Here is a 23061-nt window from a genome sequence, read left to right on the forward strand (position 1 = left end):
CACCACTCAAAAGCACAACCACAGTCACAACCATTTTATATATATCTCAGATCCGGACAGCCAATACCTGGTTGATCCTGTTGAGATGGCAAGAAGTCAGCCTATGTGTCCGCATAGGCTGACTTCCTCTATATACTGCAATACACGTATATATATATACACACACACACACACACACACACACATGTATTGCAGTGTGTAGTACTGAACCAGGCATCAAAGCATGAATCTTGCGAGGTTCACCCATCTCTAGTAAAAAATCCAGCTCATTACAAATCAGTTCACTCATCTCTACTACTAATAACTAATAAATGTACTAAAGATTGTAATTTATCATATAACTTACCAATAATTGCTTGTGTGCGTATGGATCCACATGTAAAGCCTGACGAACAAGTTATGCTGCTGCCTGTACATGATGATGAAGTGTAGGATATGCACCGTGTACATGAGAGACCTACAAAGATATCACACAATCAGCACATTTAACACTTATTACACTGCTCTTTCCTTACCAGAGATACACTAAAGACACTTATTGTCTCTCTGATTCACTCTCGCCTTGACTACTGTAACTCCTTACTAATCGGCCTTCCCCTCACTAAACTCTCCCCTCTACAATCTATTCTGAATGCAGCGGCCAGGCTCATCTATCAGGCTAGATGCTACAGCGATGCCTCTGGTCTCTTCCAGTCCCTACATTGGCTGCCTATTCATTATAGAATAAAATATAAAGTTATCCCCCTCTCCCACAAGGCTCTCCATAATGCTGCACCTCCCTACATTTCCTCCCTCATCTCTGTCTACCGCCCAACCCATGTTCTCCGTTCACTCAATGACCTAACACTTACATCCTCTATTATCAGAACCTCCCACGCTCGTATACAAGACTTCTCCCGAGCTGCACCACTTCTCTGGAATGCTCTACCCCGGACAATCAGATTAACTCCCAATCTCTACAGTTTCAAGCTTAAACTAAAGACACATCTTATCAGACAGGCCTATCACAATTCCTAATGTAAACCCCAATGTAAACACGACTGGTGACGACTCATAAATGTCATTTATGTTTGTGTAATGACAGTCACCTCTATTACAAAATTGTCTGGCCTCTGTATAAGCAATGCGGCCCCTGCTACCTCTTGTGTCACCCCCTCTACCTCATAGACTGTAAGCTCTTGTGAGCAGGGCCCTCGGTCCCATTGTGTAAAATTACTTCTGAAAATGATTTCTTTGTAATCTTTGTATCTTTTTGTCTGGATTTGAACCCTACATATTTTAAAGCGCTGCGGAATATGTTGATGCATTTTAATTATAAATGTTGCTGTTTTCTGCTTAAAAACCTCTCTAAATTTCCTGCCATCTATTTTGTCAATCACTCCCTCTTTCTAAATAAATGATATTAAAGGGGCTCTATCAGCAAAATTATGCTGATAGAGCCCCACATATGTGTGAATAGCATTTAAAAAGGCTATTCAGGCACCGCAAATGTAATTTTAAACTACCCCCCTTCCCGTTTTAAAATAAACCATAAAAACATATATGTAAAACGTACCTATTGTGCGTGCTGGGCGGTGATGCACGATCTGACGTCATCTTCTGGCACGCCAACCTCTTCTTTCGGCGACACCCTCCAGTCCTGTCTTCTCCACGGCTTCATAGATGTCTTCTTACGCAGGTTCAAATCCAATTGCCTCAAATCCGGCACAGTAGTGCTCCCTCCATGCGCACGTGCCGGATTTGAACCGATCGGATTTGAACCAGCGTAAGAAGACGTTGATGAAGCCGGAGAGAAGAAACGACTGGAGGGCATCGCCGAAAGAAGAAGAAAGAAGAGGTAGGCGTGCCAGAAGATGACGTTGGATTATGCATGACCGCCCAGCGTGCACGATAGGCAAGTTTTACATATATGTTTTTATGGTTTTATTTTAAGGGGGTGGAGTTTGTTTAAAATTACATTTGCAGTGCCTGAATAGCCTTTTTAAAGGCTATTCACGCATATGTGGGGCTCTATCAGCATAATTTTGCTGATGGAGCCCCTTTAAGCCGCCACCTCTGCCCAATCCCAGCTCTGCCCCCTCATCTACCCTGATCCTGCCCCAGATTTGCCCCTCCCCCCCCCCCCTCCTCAGCAGCAGGAACCCATCATAATTACATGTTAGGACAGGTTTTACAGACAGGGCAGCCCTGGTAGACATTTTAATTTTTTCAATCATACTCCTTAAGGCAGAATGAGCTCCTGTATCTTACCAAGAATATACAGGCTTGTACCAGAGCCCCTACAATAATAACTTCTAGAAGAAGAATTTCATTAGAAGACACATAATGGCTGGAGTCAGGATGACATTATGGACACTTTGTTTACCTTGTGTGCAGGCAACATCGAATTCGACTGATGAACCTGAAACAGCTATGACCTGGCTGCCGATATCACAGAATGATTTAGTCCCACATCCCCGAGTGGAAAATTCAGCTGAAAAATATCCTGCAGAGATGGACATAAGAATATTCATTGAATACAGTATTAGATCTCATATATTGTCTATCAGAAAGGCAAACTTGATGACATTTTTTCCTTAAATCTAAGCAATGACATTTCTGTTAGTCATTTTGACCCCTGTTATCAATAGCAAACAGTGTATGAGCCACTGCCTCCTTGCCCCTCACAATTTCGCTGCCTTGCATTCACGTCAATAGTTACCAGGAGAAATCAGACTAAAAATCTGCCTGACATTTATGTTTTTTCTGCTATTTCTAAAAAATAAAGGAAAAAAATTAGCATCTGGCTCCCAACTAAATGAAAGGATGAAGGTTAAGGCTATAAAAAACACAGAAAAATCTGCAACAAAAAAGCAGCTTTTCTGCAAAGTGGGACCTCAGCCTTAGGGTGAATTCACACTGAGTAAACGCTAGCTTATTCTGAACGTAAAACACGTTCAGAATAAGCGGCGTCTAAAGCAGCTCCATTCATTTCTATGGGAGCGGGGATACGAGCGCTCCCCATAGAAATGAATGGGCTGCTTCTTTCACTCCGTGCAGTCCCATTGAAGTGAATGGGGAGTGCCGGCGTGTACGCTCCGGCATGAGCAGAGCTTGCCGTATACGCCGGCACTCCCCATTCACTTCAATGGGACTGCACGGAGTGAAAGAAGCAGCCCATTCATTTCTATGGGGAGCGCTCGTATCCCGGCTCCCATAGAAATGAATGGAGCTGCTTTAGACGCCGCTTATTCTGAACGTGTTTTACGTTCAGAATAAGCTAGCGTTTACTCAGTGTGAATTCACCCTTAAGATGGAATTTGCAGGTGTTTTTGAGGCGGAATCTGCCTCAATTTCAGCTCCAAATTCAGCCCTTTGAACATCCTCTTAGGCCGGGTTCACGCTGTTTTTTTTGGACCGGATTTTGACATGGAGGCCGCCTCAGAATCCGGTCCAAACAACGGCTAGCTGCGACTGATTGCTGGAGCAATGCATACGGTGCATCGCGGCATTCCACTCCGGATTAGACCCAAATGAATGGGCCTAGTCGGGAGGGAGTGTCGCTCTGCCTGAAGAAAGATTGAGCGGTTTGATTTCAGTAGGAGGTGGGTTTTTTTAGCCGGATTTTGATGTTGATTCTGTCAGAATCCGGACCAAAAAACGCCGTATGAACCCGGCCTTAGGCTGGAACTCATCATATGAAAAAAATGACCCTTAAATGGCTGTGTAAACAAAAAAATATGACTTTTGGAATGCAACAATCACAAAAACAACCTATTATGTATAAATTTAAACTGTTTCCTTAACCTCTTGCAGTCCAGTTTAATTTTTTTTATTTTGCTTCTTCATAATATTTTTTTGAGAGCCATAATTGTTTTACTTTTCTATTGACACAGAAATATAATGGCTAGAGATGAGCGAGTACTATTCGAAACGGCCGTTTCGAATAATACGCGCTCAACTCTAATAAGGGTTTGTTTTTTGTGGGACAAGTTGTAATTTAATAAAAATTCAAAGCTATTACTGTTTCTATATGTTACCATTGGGCATGTACCTTTAAAAGTGTTGCTCAAGTTATGTTTATTCACTGTGTATATATAATATTGCTACTAATATATGACAATTGTAAGTCCACTACATGCAGAGATGTGCTACATAACAAAAAAACTTGCAAGCAAACTTTGGAGACTAAGGCTAAGGCCCCACAGGATGACTCGCAGCACTCTAAACAGAAAGTTTGCAGCGTTTTCAATTATAATGGCGCATCGGTCAGCTTTGACCGAGGCTCCGGAATAGTTAATTCCTCCGATCGGTGCGGAGACATTAGCGCCGGTTGTCTACTGCAAAAAGCAGTAGACACCTGGCGGCTATGGCGGCCGCCCGGCTCCTGGGTGTCCGCCATACTTAAACACCCGGCATGCGCCGTACTACTATGGCGCATGTCGGGAAGGGGTTGAGGCTATTCCTACATGTTAGGGAGAAAAAAATTGAATTGTAATGATTGTATCCCTTTAAACTCTTTAGCACCCGTAACCTTCACTATGAAAAATTTGCTGTATGGATGGAGTAGGACGGCCTAGACAAAAGATTGCACCTGGGCCCACAAGATTTTAGTTATGCCACTGTCTCCAAAAGTCTCAGTGTTCACCTCATATCTAAAACTGCTGGGGCGTGACACCCACCCAACCAGAATTAGTCACAAGGATAATAAGTGGAGGCCCAGGGGAGGTCAAGAAATATAATAAACACTTATGCTCATCTTACCTCCCCTCTCCTAGGTTCCCTTGTGATGTCTGGTCCATAGGCATCAGAGTCTAAGGCCGGGTTCACACAGAGTATTTTGGATCGGAACCTGAGGCAGAGGTCACCTCAGGTTCCGGTCCAAAATATGGGTAGTCATGACTGCAGTCCACCGGAATCCAGTTGCGCACTCTGCTCCGGATTAGGCCCAAATGAATGGGCCTAGTCTAGAGGAGGGAGTGACTTCAGGCGTATTCGCGAGGCAAATCCAACTGAAGAATGAGCATGTCGCTTCTTTTTTCCGGGAGCTGGAACAAAACGGCTTCTGGAAAAAATAACTGACCGGCTCCCATTGACTTCAATGGGAGCCGTCTTTTTGGACAGGATTTTGAGGGGAATTTGGCCTCAAAATTCTGACAAAAAACTCAGTGTGAACTCACCCTAATTGTGGTTCATGGATTGTTATACCAAGAGTTTTGAAAAACTCCAGATGAATTCTATTTGTTCTGAACAGTTTCATTCATCTCTAGCCACATGCAACTTATAGCCTGAACAGGCACTATGAGCCTATGCATCAGATGTTACAGATATGGTGCTTAGTGATAGCACTGATTGCAACCATTTAACTCCTTATACGCTGCTGCCAATAGCAGAAACGGCATCTAAATATTTTGTCTGAGCAATGCCTCTCTCCACAAAATCACTTGCAGGGTGCCAATGGGTTGTCAAGACGGAGGTTGGCCTAATGAAGCTCCATAACTCTGCCATCTTCACCTAGTATTCACCTTGATGCAACAATAAAAAACTATGGATTTTGGGATGCAACAATGAAGAATCCCTAACCAAAAAATAATCACATTATGTATAATGTCAATGTATCCTTAAAGGGGTTGTCCCATCTCAAGGATCTCATCCATACTGCTAGCTTATGTGTATTTAAGACTTTTCCTAATGTGGAGTAGAGAGCGGTATAGTGTGGGAGAACCGCTATTTTTCCCCAAGACAGTTGCAGTATGCGCAGGCATTTAGCTTTTAGGTCCCGGACTGGAGTAGAAGTTCGGGCCAGTCCTGCAGGGCAATCCACTCCAGACTTAAAACAGATCAGCAGGGCTTTGTAAATAGCACAGGTATGCTGGTTAGTTGGAGAGAGACTGAAATACTGACAGTCAACCAGTCTGTGAGAAGGCTCTGACAAAGAGGACACTGCTAAAGTGCCAGGTATGTGTACCCCTTGATTATTTAGAAACGCCCAGTAGGCTGACCCCCTGGATAGTGAGAGAATAACTTGTTTAGTAAGCCACCGGCGAGGCGTAGGATTTTATTTTCCTTTGTTTGATATGCTGAGCAGCACAAAACTGTATACCAAACCTGTGTGCTACAATAAAGACTGTTTGGAAAGAAACCAGAGCTTCTGAATCCCCCGTACATCACACTAAATACACTGCTTCAGCAAAACTGCTTTGTTTGGCTGTTATCTTAATTTTTTCACTTCATTGTTTACACTGTACTTCCATAACCAGGAACCTGGGATTACCGTATTTTTCGGACTATAAGACGCACCCAGGTTTTAGAGGAGAAAAATAGGGAAAAAAAATTTTCAGGCAAAAAATGGTAAAATATTTAATATATGGGAGTTGTAGTTTTGGAACAGCTGCAAGGCCACATTGACAGGTGACCCTGCAGCTGTACGGGGATGTATAGGGCGTTTTTTTTGTGGGGCCAGGTGTAGACCGGGCATTTTCAGACACAGGGATACCTAATGTATATGTTTCACAGTAATGTTATACTTTTATATTTATTCTAGGGAAAGGAGGTGAACTTTTATTTATTTTATATTTTTTTTTGTGTTTTTTTTTTTTTTTTTTACTATTTTAATATCCCCCGCCTAGGGGGCTTGAACCTGCAATCATTTGATTGCAAGTCCCATAGACGGCAATACAAGTGTATTGCCATCTATGGGAGATTCTATACATTACTATCGCGGAGGGTCATAGACCAGCCGCGATAGTAATATATACAGTCCTATGAAAAAGTTTGGGCACCCCTATTAATCTTAATCATTTTTTGTTCTAAATATTTTGGTGTTTGCAGCAGCCATTTCAGTTTGATATATCTAATAACTGATGGACACAGTAATATTTCAGGATTGAAATGAGGTTTATTGTACTAACAGAAAATGCGCAATATGCATTAAACCAAAATTTGACCGGTGCAAAAGTATGGGCACCCTTATCATTTTATTGATTTGAATACTCCTAACTACTTTTTACTGACTTACTGAAGCACAAAATTGGTTTTGTAACCTCAGTGAGCTTTGAACTTCATAGCCAGATGTATCCAATCATGAGAAAAGGTATTTAAGGTGGCCAATTGCAAGTTGTTCTACTATTTGAATCTCCTCTGAAGAGTGGCATCATGGGCTACTCAAAACAACTCTCAAATGATCTGAAAACAGATTGTTCAACATAGTTGTTCAGCGGAAGGATACAAAAAGCTGTCTCAGAGATTTAACCTGTCAGTTTCCACTGTGAGGAACATAGTAAGGAAATGGAAGACCACAGGGACAGTTCTTGTTAAGCCCAGAAGTGGCAGGCCAAGAAAAATATCAGAAAGGCAGAGAAGAAGAATGGTGAGAACAGTCAAGGACAATCCACAGACCACCTCCAAAGAGCTGCAGAATCATCTTGCTGCAGATGGTGTCACTGTGCATCGGTCAACTATACAGCGCACTTTGCACAAATAGAAGCTGTATGGGAGAGTGATGAGAAAGAAGCCGTTTCTGCACGTACGCCACAAATAGAGTTGCCTGAGGTATGAAAAAGCACATTTGGACAAGGCAGCTTCATTTTGGAAACAAAAATTGAGTTGTTTGGTTATAAAAAAGGCGTTATGCATGGCGTCCAAAAAGAAACAGCATTCCAAGAAAAACACATGCTACCCACTGTAAAAGTTGGTGGAGGTTCCATCATGCTTTGGGGCTGTGTGGCCAATGCCGGCATCGGGAATCTTGTTAAAGTTGAGGGTCGCATGGATTCCACTCAGTATCAGCAGATTCTTGAGAATAATGTTCAAGAATCAGTGACGAAGTTGAAGTTACGCCGGGGATGGATATTTCAGCAAGACAATGATCCAAAACACCGCTCCAAATCCTCAGGCATTCATGCAGAGGAACAATTACAATGTTCTGGAATGGCCATCCCAGTCCCCAGACCTGAATATCATTGAACATCTGTGGGATGATTTGAAGCGGGCTGTCCATGCTCGGCGACCATCTAACTTAACTGAACTTGAATTGTTTGTCCAAAATACCTTTATACAGGATCCAGGAACTGATTAAAAGCTACAGGAAGCGACTAGAGGCTATTATCTTTGCAAAAGGAGGATCTACTAAATATTAATGTCACTTTTCTGTTGAGGTGCCCATACTTTTGCACCGGTCAAATTTTGGTTTAATGCATATAGCGCATTTTCTGTTAGTACAATAAACCTCATTTCAATCCTGAAATATTACTGTGTCCATCAGTTATTAGATATATCAAACTGAAATGGCTGTTGCAAATACCAAAATATTTAGAACTAAAAATGATTAAGATTAATAGGGGTGCCCAAACTTTTTCATAGGACTGTATCTATGACAGGCCTGGGAGCCTTCATTAGGCTCCCGGCTGTCATCGGAACAGGCCGGCTCCTGCGGCCTCGCCGTGCAGGAGCCGGCCTGCATCACTAAAGGTATGAGGCCGGGGGGGGGGGGGGGGCTAAATAACTGTCGGGACCTGCGGAGGAGCAGTGGGTTTGCAGCATGGCCGTGCTACTGCCACCGCTGGTTTTCTTCAGCGGCAGTAGCGCGGCAATCCGCAGGCCCCGGCAGCTAAGACAGGCCCCGGCATCTGCTGTAATAGACCGGCGGATGCCGGGGAGTGTCTTAGCTGCCGGGGCCTGCAGATTGTCACACTCCTGCCGCTGAAGAAAACCAGCGGTGGCAGTAGCGCGGCAATCTGCAGGCCCCGGCAGCTAAGACACTCCCCGGCATCTGCCGGTCTATTACAGCAGATGCCGGGGACTGTCTTAGCTGCCGGGGCCTGCGGATTGCCGCGCTACTGCCGCTGAAGAAAACCAGCGGTGGCAGTAGCGCGGCCATGCTGCAAACCCACTTTCAGACTATAAGACGCACCCTCATTTTCCTCCGAAATTTGGGGGAAAAAAAGTGCGTCTTATAGTCCGAAAAATACGGTATCTTATCTCTCCACCCCGGAAAAGTGACATAAGCTCCCTGCTCTCGGGAAGGGAGGGGGAGCTGAGTACTCTGGATCAGCTTGTATTTCTGAGCTGTTTATCTCCAAGTTATCAGGTCGGCTGATTGAATTTTGCTGATAAGGGCTGAGATAGGGAGTCCTTTACCTCTATGTAAATACAGACGTAAAACGGAGTTTATTGCAAGATGACTCTTGTTCCTGTAGCATGTAAGTTTGGGATTCTCATTACCTAACAAATCCAGCTCTGCTACATCAGCTTCATATTGTACATCTTCCATTGATACTGTGCTAATGTGTTTACAACCAGAGCAAATGAAACCCTGTCCACCAATGTACCGAGAAAACCAGGAAGTGAACAGAGCACACAGCATGCAGGTTGGTGAAACAAGCGAGATGGAAATACCCCTTTAACCCTTAAGCATTTTAATTGTTCATAACTATTTAGTGTTCCATTGACAGAATAGTATGAGGGATTTTTATTTTTTTTGCGAAACAAGTTGTAATTTAATTTTTTCAGTCTGCTCTACTGTCAGCAAGTTTATGTCAATATTTCAGGCTATTATATCACAAAACTAGTGAAATGAAAAGTGCTCAGAAGTATCTAAAGGAAGGTTCAATCTTATCAGTATTTTTGGTACCTGTGATTTTTGTTTTCTCAAGAACACATGTATCCTCATCCCCTGTGCATCTGATAGTTTTCGAGGAAGTACACCCACTAGAGTCAGCAGATATGCAGGATGGACAGACCATTCCATTGGGGATATCGCTTACATCTGGAACTGGAAACAGGTAATAGAAAGAGAGAACAATGTAAAATAGAGACAGAAAAATTATACAAGTACTTGTTTTCAGGACACTTTCACCATACAGTTTTCTCTGTATAAGATCATGTCAGTGAGAACATCAGTTATACATTACACATAGTACTGCAGGGCAGTCCGCACAGTAGTTTCTAGTTATTGTGATCTCATGCTTCAACATTGAGAATCCACTTTTTAAAAATATGAATCCCCTAAAAGTTACTTGAGGTGTTCCCTCAGATTCATGGACATTACTGTCATAACTTTCATCCTGCTCTTTGTTAAAGGGTTTTTCCCATGGCTAGAACACATTAAAATAACAATCACTTGGGTTTGCCAATGAACCTTCTTGGTTGGTGCTGAGCTTCTCACACATAGTAACATAGTAAATAAGGATGTATAAAGACACAAGTCCATCAAGTCCAACCTATAAATCTGCCAAGTTGATCCAGCAGAAGGCAAAACCTCCTCCCACGAGACTGACGCCAATTGCCATATCAAAGGACTTTTTCTTCTGTCACATTGACAGGTACCTTGATCAATGGAGCCCATTATAGTGGATGTGGTCTTCATGATCCATTGGAGTTCACCATTTATCAAATCTATTGATGTTGGGATTTCCATTTTTCTTTTATAAAAATAGAAAAATGGAAATCCAGTACAGATGTGAGCTTAGAACAGGGGCACAATTTCAATTTAAGTTCCCTCAGCAAGTCTGGTCTATAGAGTACCACAGGGTTGGAGCTGGGAGTTCTTTGGGCTGCTACTCATTTGTCGTGACATGTTTCCTTTTGACCAGTGAGGAATGAGAGTCTCTTTGATTTACATGTGGTGATCAGATCCTGACTAAACCTTGGTGAGAATGTGTTCTATATTTCTAAGGGATATGCAGTGTCGTGTGAAAGTTGCACAAGAAAGGAGGGAAAATGATGCAAGTAGGAATGCTTTGAAAAAAAGAAGGGTTAATAATTTTTTTTTTTTTTGGCACCGCCCCCCTGAGGGGCTTGGCTGCCTTGATGCAGTGCTCCAAGCTGGGAGCAAACTTTTCTTTATTTTTTCACTCTTTTTCTCTGTATCTTCAAGAATCCTGTAACCAAGCAATCTAGTACTATGAATTAGCAACTATAAATCGAATGGAAGACCCTGTGGAGTATTTTGTTCCTTTTGTTTCCATTGTAAAGCATGGACAATGACAAGACCTGGTTCAGCTGGTTTCCACATGTGCCTGTTACCATCCCCCCAGCTAGGACAGCATGGCTCACCATGCGGCATGGAAGAGAAACCTACATGGAAGTGTGGACTTCTTCTTCAAGGAGATGATTTTTGGCGTCAATTGCTGATGTGTGAAGATGCTACAGCTGACTGGTATTTCTTTCTTTTACTGTGGACACGTGGGACTCTGCTACAGCCTGGAAACCTACCATCACCCACCTACCCCAGGAGTTATGGAAGCTTGGCAAGAGAGCAGCACCATGTCTACCTGGATGGTCTCTGACTTCCTTGGGGAAGTAGAACACTGTGGTAAGAAGAAAGGAGGAGGAGGCTTGTGATGAAGGACATTTGGGGCATTTTTTTTTTTTTGTGGTTAATGGACAATAGTGCTGATACAAGATACCGAACTATCAGCTGTGAGCAGGAGATCTCACTACCTACCAAGAACTACCACATGTTATCATAATAGCTGACTATGTCCCCCACCTCTGCAAAAATTTCTGCCTGTTATATCCACATGCTGTGACCTCCTCCTCGTGTCCTACAACCAAGTCGGCTGTATTATTATTATTATTAACATCAATCCGCACAGAGAACAAATGATCCTGCAGTGTGTCTGTGTTTCTTTCTTTTTTAGTTGCTCTGATTCCTAGGATTTCTCTGCCATGAGCTTGTATGTGTTTCTCTCCTGTTATATACTACTGTACCATCTATGAAACTGTATCACTGAAATTTCCCCATTGTGGGACTATTAAAGGAATAGCTTATCTTATCTCAATTCACCTTTTAGTTTATTAAGCCCTTAACAACACATTAGTTTAGCTGTATGGGACCACACGGTGGCTCAGTGGTTAGCACTGCAGCCTTGCAGCGCTGGAGTCCTGGTGTTCAAATCCTGCCAAGGGCATAAAACCATCTGCAAGGAGTTTGTATGTTCTCCCCATGTTTGCATGGATTTCCATCCCATATTAAAAAAAAAAAAAAAAAAAAAAAAAAAAAAAGACATACTGATAGGGAAAAATGTACATTGTGATCTCTATGTGGGGCTCACAATCTACATTTAAGAAGAGGAAAAAAAAAAAAAAAAAAAAAAGCTTAGCTGTTATTGCTCAGGCAACTTTTTATCCGCTTTTCAAAATTCATAACTTTATTTTGTGTCGACCCAGCCATATGAGGGCTTATTCTTTGTGCAATGAGTAGAAGTTTTAGCTGTCACCATATGTGGATATATATAATGTTTTGATTACATTGCATTGATATTCTTTGGGGAAATTTGCTTTAAAATTTTTTTACAATTCTATCAATATTTTTTTTGGTGGTTTTCTTTTATGGTATCCACTCCATCATAACTGACTTGGCTTATTTTCCAGCATTTTAATTAAAGTATGGCATTAGCATATATATATACACAAAAGAAGGATAAGACTGCACATCCCAATGTGAACAGTGCTCACTGCAAGGCAATGCATGTAAAAATACAAAAATGCAGGGTCTGTTTGATCACTATTACTAAAATACTTTTTTGTTGACTGATCTTATCATTTTTTATTACTTTTTAATGGGACAACAAGGTGACCAAAACACATTAATTTGCATATTGTGGTGCTTTTTTTTTTTTTTTTTTTATGGAGCTCACCTTATGAGATAAATAGGTTAATTTTTGCATGGTGAGGACTTATACACACATAGGGATACCTAACTTGTTTATGTATTATATTTATTATCTTAGGTTTACATGATTAATGTTTCAATGATTATTAACTTTCATTTTGTTTGTTATTCTTTAAAAATCTTTGCTGGTAATTAATGAACTATTTGCATAGGTGCATGTTATTGCATTGACTGCTGTACAATTTTACTGGTATTTATCATTCCTTAAAAAATAAAAAAAAATATATATAATTTTCTTTCCCAGGGGCCAGATCCTGGGATCTTTTGCTCCCCTGTATGATGTACTGCAGCACAGTATATTCTCTGTGTTTTAGGAAGGGCAGCCAGATGGTTATTGTTTGGTCTCCTGGCTGCCATGGATGCTTAGACCCCACAATTTCATTACAGGTGATCCAATGTGGTGAAAGAAGGTGATCTTGTGCACTTAACATCCAGATACTTGATTACTTTTTGCACAGCATATTCATGGTTAAATATTTTTGACTCCTGCGGTTACTTCAACAGGGGGCACAGCTCCAGTTCCTGCTATATGACAGTTACAGTACAGTTATGTTGCTGAGAGTCGACTATATAGTTAAAATGTAATAATACGGTATCAATATTTAACTTGAAGTGAAAAAAAGTCAACTATAAATCAAACCTGTATTTGGTGTGACTTTTGCCCTTTGCCTCCCATCAGTTCTTCTTGGTACTTGCAGACAGTTTTTGACAAAAATCAGCAAGAAGGTTGTTCCTGCCATCTTGGAGAACTAAGCACAGATCTATGGATCTTGAACAATCCTTCTGTTTCTTCATTTAATACAGATGATTGATGATGATGTTGTTATTATTATTAGGGAAATATCTGAGTAGACTATATCATCACTTCCAGGACTCCTCCTTCAAAGGTCACACCAAATAGTGATGGGGTTTCAGTTTCCCATTTTCATTGGTTTACTTTTGTTAATTGACAATGATAAACTAGCACAATTTTGATAGCATTCTTACTCTGCAATATTTTTCCCATACCCACAGTATTGTAAATTGAATTTTATTATAATTAATAATACTTTTTTTTTGTACATTTGTGATTCTACAATTGGGATTCTATTAACTTCTATGGCACTCAACAAGGTGGCCCATCAGTTTACTTAATAGTTAATTTCCTCAAAAAATTGAAAAGGATCTATTAGAGGAACCATCGTGTTCATACTTTAAAAAATACTACTACTACTTTTTTTTTTTTTTTAATGTGACCTAAATGACTGTATTCTGTGTTACTAATCTTAACCAATATCACTTCATTTCCCAGGTATACTAAATGTATATTTGGAAATTAGCAAAAATGAAATATAACAAAGTGGATGACTTACCGGGAGGAATAGCCGGGGTACAGTTGTCAGTGTCACAACATGACACCGATGCCCATATGCGTCCTTGACTGTTGCTCATACTGCCCATGAATCCGCAATAATCTGAACTCAGGCAAGACCTGATGAGAACTGGAGTAATATCTCCACCTACAAGTGAAATAAAATAAAAAAATGATTGGCTTAGAAATGAGAGTTGTTCATGCTATACAAAGCTTGACAATTTACCAAATGTGAATTCTTGTAGAGAACAATAGCGGGAATTTATCAACAGATCTATGACGACTTTCTGGTGTAGATGTGTTATAGTGTAGCGCACATTTGGCACATGGACCAGTCTGCTTCTGGCCCTTCACTATCAGCGAATCAGAGAGCGCAACTGACCGAGGAGGGGAGACATCAGCCTGTCAGTGTCTGGACAGCAGTTTGGGTGAAGACAGGGCTCTATGGCTCTGACTCCCTTTACTGTAAATCTATATAGTAATTATTCTATAAACTCAATTGATAATCTTAAATGAACACAAGTTTTGTTTCAAACTAAATTTGTTTTGTCTGAACTAAAAGTGATAGTATTATATTTTAAGGTCCACAGGAGGTATAAAAAACAAAACAAAAACTTCATTCTCATCCTTATATTTAAGGATTAAGTAATGACTGGGTCTGTTCTACAGGATTGGTGCATAGCAAATGTGATACCAATTTTCAAAAAGGGGGCCAAAAGTGAGCCTGGAAACTATCGGCCAGTAAGTTTGACTTCTGTGGTGATGGCGAACCTTGGCACGTGTGCCAGAGAGGGCACACCGAGCTCTCTCTGCTGGCACGGTATAGGATTTTTCGTTAGTGAGCGATCGCTGCTTTCAGCTGGTTGTGCAAATGCACATCCAGCTGAAAGCTGTCAGTGTAGGCCACGCAGAAGCATGAGGGGGCCATATAATGACCCAAAGGCAGAGTGTGGAGGTTTCAGTAGCCTTATGAGGAAATACAGTGTCAAGTCTGAGAACATGAATTAAGATTCTTATACTTTATATTGTATGTTATGTCATGGAAATACTAATTTTTCCTACAATAAGGTTAAATAGCTCTGAGACAAAGGATCTTACAACCAAGATGGAGCTTATATCCTGTCTTTCATGCCTCGTGGTAGAAGTCTTCAGGTTACAGCAAGGAGGTGCCCAGCTGTATGTCAGAGGTCTGAAGCCAATGAGAGATGGACAACACTCAGGAATGCAGAGCTGAGCTAAGCGGGCTAAGCATGGCTGGTGTGATACGGAAATTCAGTGTCTGTGTCATTATTAGTAGTTTAAACATGCTCATTAATTTGGACTGACTGATCCAGGATATAGTAAATTATGACCACAACAACAGTGACCCAGTGGCAGTGTGTGGAGGTGTCAGTAGTGTGAGGAGGTCTTACAGTGACCCAGTGGCAGAGTCTGGAGGGTGCAGTATCCTTACGAGGCCCTACAATGATCCAGTGGCAGAGTATGGCAGTTGCAGTAGCCTTATGAGGACATACAATGACTCAGTGGCAGAGTGGGGAGGTGGCAGTAGCGTGAGGAGGCCATACCAGTAGTGGCAGAGTGTGGAGATTGTAATAACATTATGAGGTCATAGAATGACTCAATTGCAGAGTGGGGAGGCGTCAGTAGTGTGAGGAGGCCCTACAGTGAGCCAGTGGCAGAGTGTGGAGGTTGTAACAGCCTTATGAGGACATGCAGTGACCAGTGGAAGAGTGCGGAGGCTGCAGCAACCTTATGAGGCCCTACAGTGACCCAGTGAAAGAGTGAAAATGTTGCAGTAGCCTTATGAGGACATACAGTGACCCAGTGGCAGTGTGGGAAGTCTCAGTAGCATGATCGGGCCATACAATGACCCAGTGGCAGAGTAAGGAGGTTTCAGTAGCCTTATGAGGCCATACAGTGACTCAGTGGAAGAGTGGGGAGGTGTCAGTAGCATGAGGAGGCCCTACAGTTACCCAGTGGCAGAGTCTGGAGGTTGCAATAGCCTTATGAGGCCATACAGAGACGTAGTGGCAGAGTGGAGGAGCACATACAGTCACCCAGTTGCTATGGCCCCTGCTGCATAAATCCAGTTTTGCTGCCCAGGAGTCCAGCGGATTGTCACGGTTGACTAGCTTCTGACCGCCACTTCGTCTGTGGGTTGCTGCCATTGATGATCTGCCGGTATTCAGCAAATTGCTGCTGTTGATGGTTTGCCTGCTCCGGCATTTTGGCAGCTCGCAAGCTGTCCTGCTGCTGACCTTGTTCCTCACACCGTGCCTGTGATTGTTCCAGCATCTCAGCAGCTCACTGGGACTCCATATAATGAGCATGTTGTTGGTGTTGATGATTCGCCTACTGCAGCGTTTCTACAGCTGTCAAGCTGGCCTGCCACTGAACGCGATCCTCGCGATGTGCCTGTGATTGTTTGGACATCTCAGCAGCTCACTGTGATGCCATATAATGAGCATGTTGTTGGTGTTGATGATCTGCCTGCTGCAGCGTTTTGACAGCCGTCAAGCTGGCCTGCCGCTGAATGCGTACCTCGTGCTGTGCCTGTGATTATGCCCAGCAGCTCGCTGGGATGCCGTATTATGAGCGTGTTGTTGATGATCCACATGCTCTGGCGTTTTGGCAGCTCTCAAATTGGCCTGCCATTGAACTTGTTTCTTGCACTGTGCCTGTGATTGTTCCAGCATCTCAGCACCTTGCTGGAACATCATATAATGAACGTGTTGTTGGTGTTGATGATCCGCCTGCTCCAGCGTTTCTGCAGCTGTCAAGCTGGCCTGCCGCTGAATGCGTTCCTCGCACTGTGCCCGTGATTGTTCGGGCATCTCAGCAGCTCGCTGCGACACCATAGCCATATAATGCATGTGTTGTTGGCATCAATGATCCTCCTCAGTTGCGCTTGAGGTGAACTCTGTTGACTTCTGGCTTTCTTCACAGTTGTCGTCATTTGCAACAAATTAGATTAACTTTTTCCAGGCGTGTTGAAAATTGGCAAACTGACAATTTGGATTAAAGGTCTGCACTTGAGCAGATCAGATAATATGCAAATGTGTATACACACATAGTTAGTGTGTGCTTACAGAGAGATAACAGCCCTGACTTTCTCAGAAGGTGAGATAAGAGCAGTGTAATATAGTATGTGAACAAAAATTCATAAGTCATGAAGCCATGTCATTTACCGAGATAAAAAGTAGCCTATATGTTATTCGAGGTTACAATCTATCTATGTACCAAATTTAATTCAAATCCGTTCAGCCGTTTTTGCATGATTGACACACAAACATCCAGACACAAACATCCAAACTTTCACATTTCTAATATTATTATATATTATATATATATTATATTAGTAGGAGGATAGGATAGGAGTAGGATAGGATAACATACAACAATTCTAAATGACCCATGAGTCAGATTCACTCAGCAGATATATGTTAAATCCGCCTTGATATTCATACCTTCCGGGGTCCTGCTATTAAATTTAAGAATCCAAAATGCTTCTCTTTTGAGAAGCATTTTCCTTCAATCTCCTCCTTGGATTGTTTTTTTTTATTAACTCCAATCCATAGAATTGTAATGAAGAAATGTCAGCGTTGAGTATGATGGAAAAATGGCATGTTGCCCCTGACATACTATCAGTTGGGAATTTGACATCGGAAATATGTTCCGATATTCAGGTCGTTAATGGACTGATCGTACAACCAATATAGTCCAGACTGCAAGATGAACATTTAATATTGTAGATTATGTAATGGGAATTGCAATTCATGCATGCGTGCAGATCTGTTACAGTCAGCTGGGTTTATTAAAAAACAAACAAACAAAAAAACAAAACCCTGTGGAGCCCTACTGGACTCTGAACCACAGGAACACCCTGGTGTGAATAAGGTCTGGCAGTCCCACTACAGCAACTGAGTTTGCTCTGTATAATCACAGAGGCCTGTGTAGCCCAGAGCAGCCACTCAAGGAAACCAGTCTAGACAGCACTCCTGAGCAAGACTGCAAATAAATAGTGTGCATTCAGTGACAACCTGAGGCACACCACAGGTAGCTAACAAATAAAGTTTCAGTAATAAATTCCTAACTAAATCTAAGAATTTCTAACCAAATTCTAACTAAGCTAGCTGACCTGAGCACATGCAGTGCATTTGTGAAATGATACTAGGGCAACGGGCTGAGAAACCTCCCTCCTTAAAAAGAGGAAGGGCGGTACACTTCAGTCAGGCCAAGGCGGAGGTCATTGGTTGACACGAGTGTCAGTCACAGCCTGACCATGCCCTCCGGCTGCAAAAGGGCTTAACCCTTGCTAAGCCAAACTGCTGGCAACAAGGAGTGAGTGACAAGCGGCAAGCCACTACCGCAGAGGGACGGGCTGCGACCCGACCCCTCGGCCGCGGCTGCCGCACAGTCCTAACAAGATCTACTTTGACATCTGACTTGTAACTATCTCCAATCAAGGTTCTCTTCGTGTATCTGTAAACTGCACATCGGGTCATTCCAAATCTCACAAAATCCTTAAAGGGGCTCTATCAGCAAAATCATGCTGATAGAGCCCCACATATGCGTGAATAGCCTTTAAAAAGGCTATTCAGGCACCATAAATGTTATATTAAACTACCCCCCAGTTTTAAAGTAATACCCTAAAAAAGAATGTTATCTACTTACCCATCGTGCACGATGGGCCGGCATTCAGGGTCCGCCGTCTTCTTCATCCACACCTCCTATTCCTCCGATGTCCTCAGCTCTCATCTTCCTCCGGCGCTCGTGAACTGACATTGATAAAAAATAAAAAAACAAAAATAGGGGCCACACGGTGGCTCAGTGGTTAGCACTGCAGCCTTGCAGTGCTGGAGTCCTGGTGTTCAAATCCCACCAAGGACAAAAAAAAAAAAACCATCTGCAAGGAGTTTGTATGTTCTCCCCGTGTTTGCATGGATTTCCATCCCATATTCCAAAAAAAGACATACTGATAGGGAAAAATGTACATTGTGAGCTCTATGTGGGGCTCACAATATAACAAAAAAAAAAAATGGCCTGGGCGCATGCGCAGTAGAAGCCACATGCTACTGCACATGCGCCCAGGCCATTTTTTTTTTTTATCAATGTCAGTTCGCGAGCGCCAGAGGAGGACGGGACCCGAGGACATCGAAGGAAGAGGAGGCGTGGATGAAGAAGACGGCGGATCCTGAATGCCCGCCCATCGTGCACGATGCGTAAGTAGATCACATTCTTTTTTAGGGTATTACTTTAAAACTGGGGGGTAGTTTAATATAACTTTTATGGTGCCTGAATAGCCTTTTTAAAGGCTATCCACGCATATGTGGGGCTCTATCAGCATGATTTTGCTGATAGAGCCCCTTTAACTTGTGAGTCAATAAGACTAAGTTCTGGCTTAATGACAAACAGACCTGGTGAGAGAAGGTCCCCCAACGTTCTACCCTTCTTAGCTACAAAACGTACCCCCTTATCCATTCTTTTTTTTCAAGATTGGGTCTGTGCCCAAGATAGAGAAGTTGTTTTTTATAATTCTAACTAGAGGGAGGACCTGGCTTCGCACGGGTATATTACATTTTATGTGTGTGTAGTGGCCCCATAAGAAATGCCCAATTTTGCACTGGTGTATTTTGTATGTGGTTTCTGTGTAAGTCCATAAGCGTCATGTGATTGTGTGTATCTCATTTTGGATATCAGTGAAAAACCTGTGATCAGTTGTTATGGATACCTGGAGTAAAGCTGTATCTAATCCTTCCCCGTGTAGTACTGTGTTTAGACTCAAGTATCTAATCCTTGTTGGTGTGGTACTGTTTGCAGATGCACATATCTAATCCTCCGGCGTGTGGTACTGTGTGCAGATGTGTGTATCTAATCCTCCCCTGTGTGACATTGTGTGAAGAGGCACGTATCTAATCCTCCAGTAAGTGAAACTGTGTGCAGACGTGCATATCTAATCTTACGGCATGTGGTACTATGTGCAGATGCGCATATCTAATCTTCTGGCATTGTGGTACCGTGTGCAGACAGGTGTATCTAATCCTCTGGCGTGAGGTACTGTGTGCAGATGCGCGTATCTAATCCTCCCCAGTGTGGTACTGTGTGCTAAGACACGTATCTAATTATCTGGCATGTGGTACTGTGTGCAGAGGCATGTATCTAATCCTCCAAAGTGTGGTACTGTGTGAAGAGGCACGTATCTAATCCTACGGCGTGTGGAACTGTGTGTAGACACGCGTATCTAATCCTACAGCATGTGGTACTGTATGCAGATGCATGTATCTAATCCTATAGCGTGTACAACTGTGTGAAGACGTGCGTATCTCATCGTCTGGCATGTGGAACTGTAAGCAGACGCGTGTATCTAATCCTACGGCATGTGGTACTGTGTGCAGATGTGCTTATCTAATCCTCTGGTGTGTGGAACTGTGTGCAGATGTGCGTATCTAATCCTCCCTTGTGTGGTATTGTGTGAAAAGGCGCGTATCTAATCCTATGGCGTGTGTAACTGCGTGTAGATGCGTGTATCTAATCCTACGGCATGTGGTACTGTGTGCAGATGCGCGTATCTAATCCTCTGGCTTGTGGTACTGAGTGCTGAGACGCGTATCTAATTCTCTGGCTTGTGGTACTGTGTGCAGACACACGTATCTAATCCTGCCCTGTGTGGTATTGTGTGAAGAGGCACATATCTAATCCTGAGGCATGTGGTACTTTGTGCAGACGCGCGTATCTAATCCTCCCCGTGTTGTACTGTGTGCTTAGACATGTATCTAATTCTCTGGCTTGTGGTACTGTGTGCAGACACACGTATCTAATCCTCACCTGTGTGGTATTGTGTTAAGAGGCACGTATCTGATCCTGCGGCGTGTGGAACTGTGTGTAGACGCACGTATCTAATCCTACGGCATGTGTTACTGTGTGCAGACGCGTATATCTAATCCTCTGGCGTGGGGTACTGTATGCAGACGCACGTATCTAATCATCCCTGTGTGGTACTGTGTGCTGAGACGCGTATCTAATTATCTGGCTTGTGGTACTGTGTGCAGAGGCATGTATCTAATCCTCCAAAGTGTGGTACTGTATTCAGGCACACGTATCTAATCCTCCCCTGTGTGGTATTGTGTGAAGAGGCGTGTATCTAATCCTATTGCGTGTGGAGCTGTGTGCAGCTGTGTGTATCTAATCCTCTGGCATGTGGTACTGTGTGCAGATGTGCGTATCTAATCCTCTCCTGTGTGGTACTGTGTGCAGATGCGCGTATCTAATCCTCTGGCATGTGGTACTATGTGCAGATGAGCGTATCTAATCCTCCCCCGTGTGGTACTGTGTGCTAAGACGCACATCTAATTCTCTGACTTGTGGTACTGTGTGCAGAGGCATGTATCTAATCCTCCAAAGTGTGGTACTGTGTGCAGACACACGTATCTAATCCTCCCCTGTGTGGTATTGTGTGAAGAGGCGCGTATCTAATCCTACAGCATGTGGGGAACTGTGTGTAGACACACATATCTAATCCTGCGGCATGTGGTACTGTGTGCAGATGTGCATATCTTATGATCTGGTGTGTGGAACTGTGTGTAGACACGTGTATCTAATCCTATGGCGTGTACAACTGTCTGCAGATGCGCGTATCTAATCCTCTGGAGTGTGGAACTGTGTGTAGACGCGCGTATCTAATCCGACGACATGTGGTACTGTGTGCAGAGGTGCAAATCTTATGCCCTGGTGCGTGGAACTGTGTGCAGATGCGTGTATCCAATCCTTTGGCATGTGGTACTGTGTGCAGACGCATGTATCCAATCCCCCGGGGTGTGGTAATTTGTGCAGATGTGTGTATCTAATCCTTCGGCATGTGGAACTGTGTGCAGATGCACGTATCAAATCCTTCAGTGTGTGGAACTGTGTGCAGAAGCGCGTATGTAATCCTCTGGTTTGTGGGACTGTGTGCAGACGCATGTATCCAATCCCCTGGGGTGTGGTACTTTGTGCAGACACGTGTATCTAATCCTTCGGCATGTGGAACTGTGTGCAGACGCACGTATCAAATCCTTCAGTGTGTGGAACTGTGTGCAGAAGTGCGTATTTAATCCTCTGGTTTGTGGGACTGTGTGCAGACGCGTGTATCTAATCTTCTGGAGTGTGATACTGTTTGCTGATCTGTGTATCTAATCCTCTGATGCTTGTATCTCAGTTTGGATATCAGTGTTGTATTGTGCATGTGGAGTGACCATGTGTATTGCAGTTGGAATATGAGTGAAAGACTTGCAGGTTTGTATTGGCTAAGGGGGGGGGGCACTGTGTTTGGAATGCTGTATCTCAGCAACGGTACGTCCGAGTGAGTTGGAGTCTCGTCTTAAACCTTCCCGGATACCTGAAGTATCTCTGTACCAAATTTGGTGAAGATCGGTCCAGCCGTTTGGTTCGCATTAGAGCACAGACAGACAGACAGACAGACAGACAGACAGAAATTCATTTTTATAATATAGGGAGATAACAGTGTACTGAGGTCTATATGCAGTAGAAAAGGTTACGTTATTGTTAATTGTGGTATCCTTATTATTGTACTCTAATAATGATTTTCTTGACCTTTCTTTAATCAATTTTTGAGCTCTTTTAAGGGTCCATTCTGGGTACCTTCTCTTTCGTAACCTATTGAGCGTCTTGGTTGCATGACATGTAAAATCCTCCTCCCTGGTGCAAACTCTTTTTGTACGGAGAATTCCCCCATAGGGATGGATTTTACCGGGTTCATTCCATAGTCCTGGCGACTGACTAACTAAATTGCCTCCTCAAAGGGAGCGAGAAAACGGCAGATGTCACGCATGAGCTGCCACTGGCTAATGTTAAAGTTACACAGGGGAGTAAGTGTGTCTGCTTGTATCATCAAGAAATTGTCTATGGCTTTTCTCTGTTCATATAGTCGATCCAACAGAAGAAGGGTTGAATTCCGGGTGGAAACATCACAGGTCAAGGAGGGTATGCTTGGCTGTGTACAAGTGGCTGAAGTACGAAGCAGCTATGTGCTTGGCTGTGTATGAATTGGCTATTTTAA

At 42.9% G+C, this 23061-nt stretch overlaps 1 protein-coding gene across 1 annotated transcript in view; it reads right to left on the reverse strand.

The window, feature by feature from the left end:
• Positions 1-23061, reverse strand: part of LOC142209170 (uncharacterized) — a 302576-nt gene that overhangs the window by 87165 nt on the left and 192350 nt on the right. Inside the window, exon 2 of the mRNA XM_075278101.1 lies at positions 14008-14154. Coding sequence (XP_075134202.1) covers positions 14008-14095 — 88 coding nt within the window. The 5' untranslated portion in view covers positions 14096-14154. The remainder of the gene's footprint in view (positions 1-14007; positions 14155-23061) is intronic.

Source organism: Leptodactylus fuscus, chromosome 6 (genome assembly GCF_031893055.1).
Source record: "Leptodactylus fuscus isolate aLepFus1 chromosome 6, aLepFus1.hap2, whole genome shotgun sequence".
NCBI classification, from domain to species: domain Eukaryota; kingdom Metazoa; phylum Chordata; class Amphibia; order Anura; family Leptodactylidae; genus Leptodactylus; species Leptodactylus fuscus.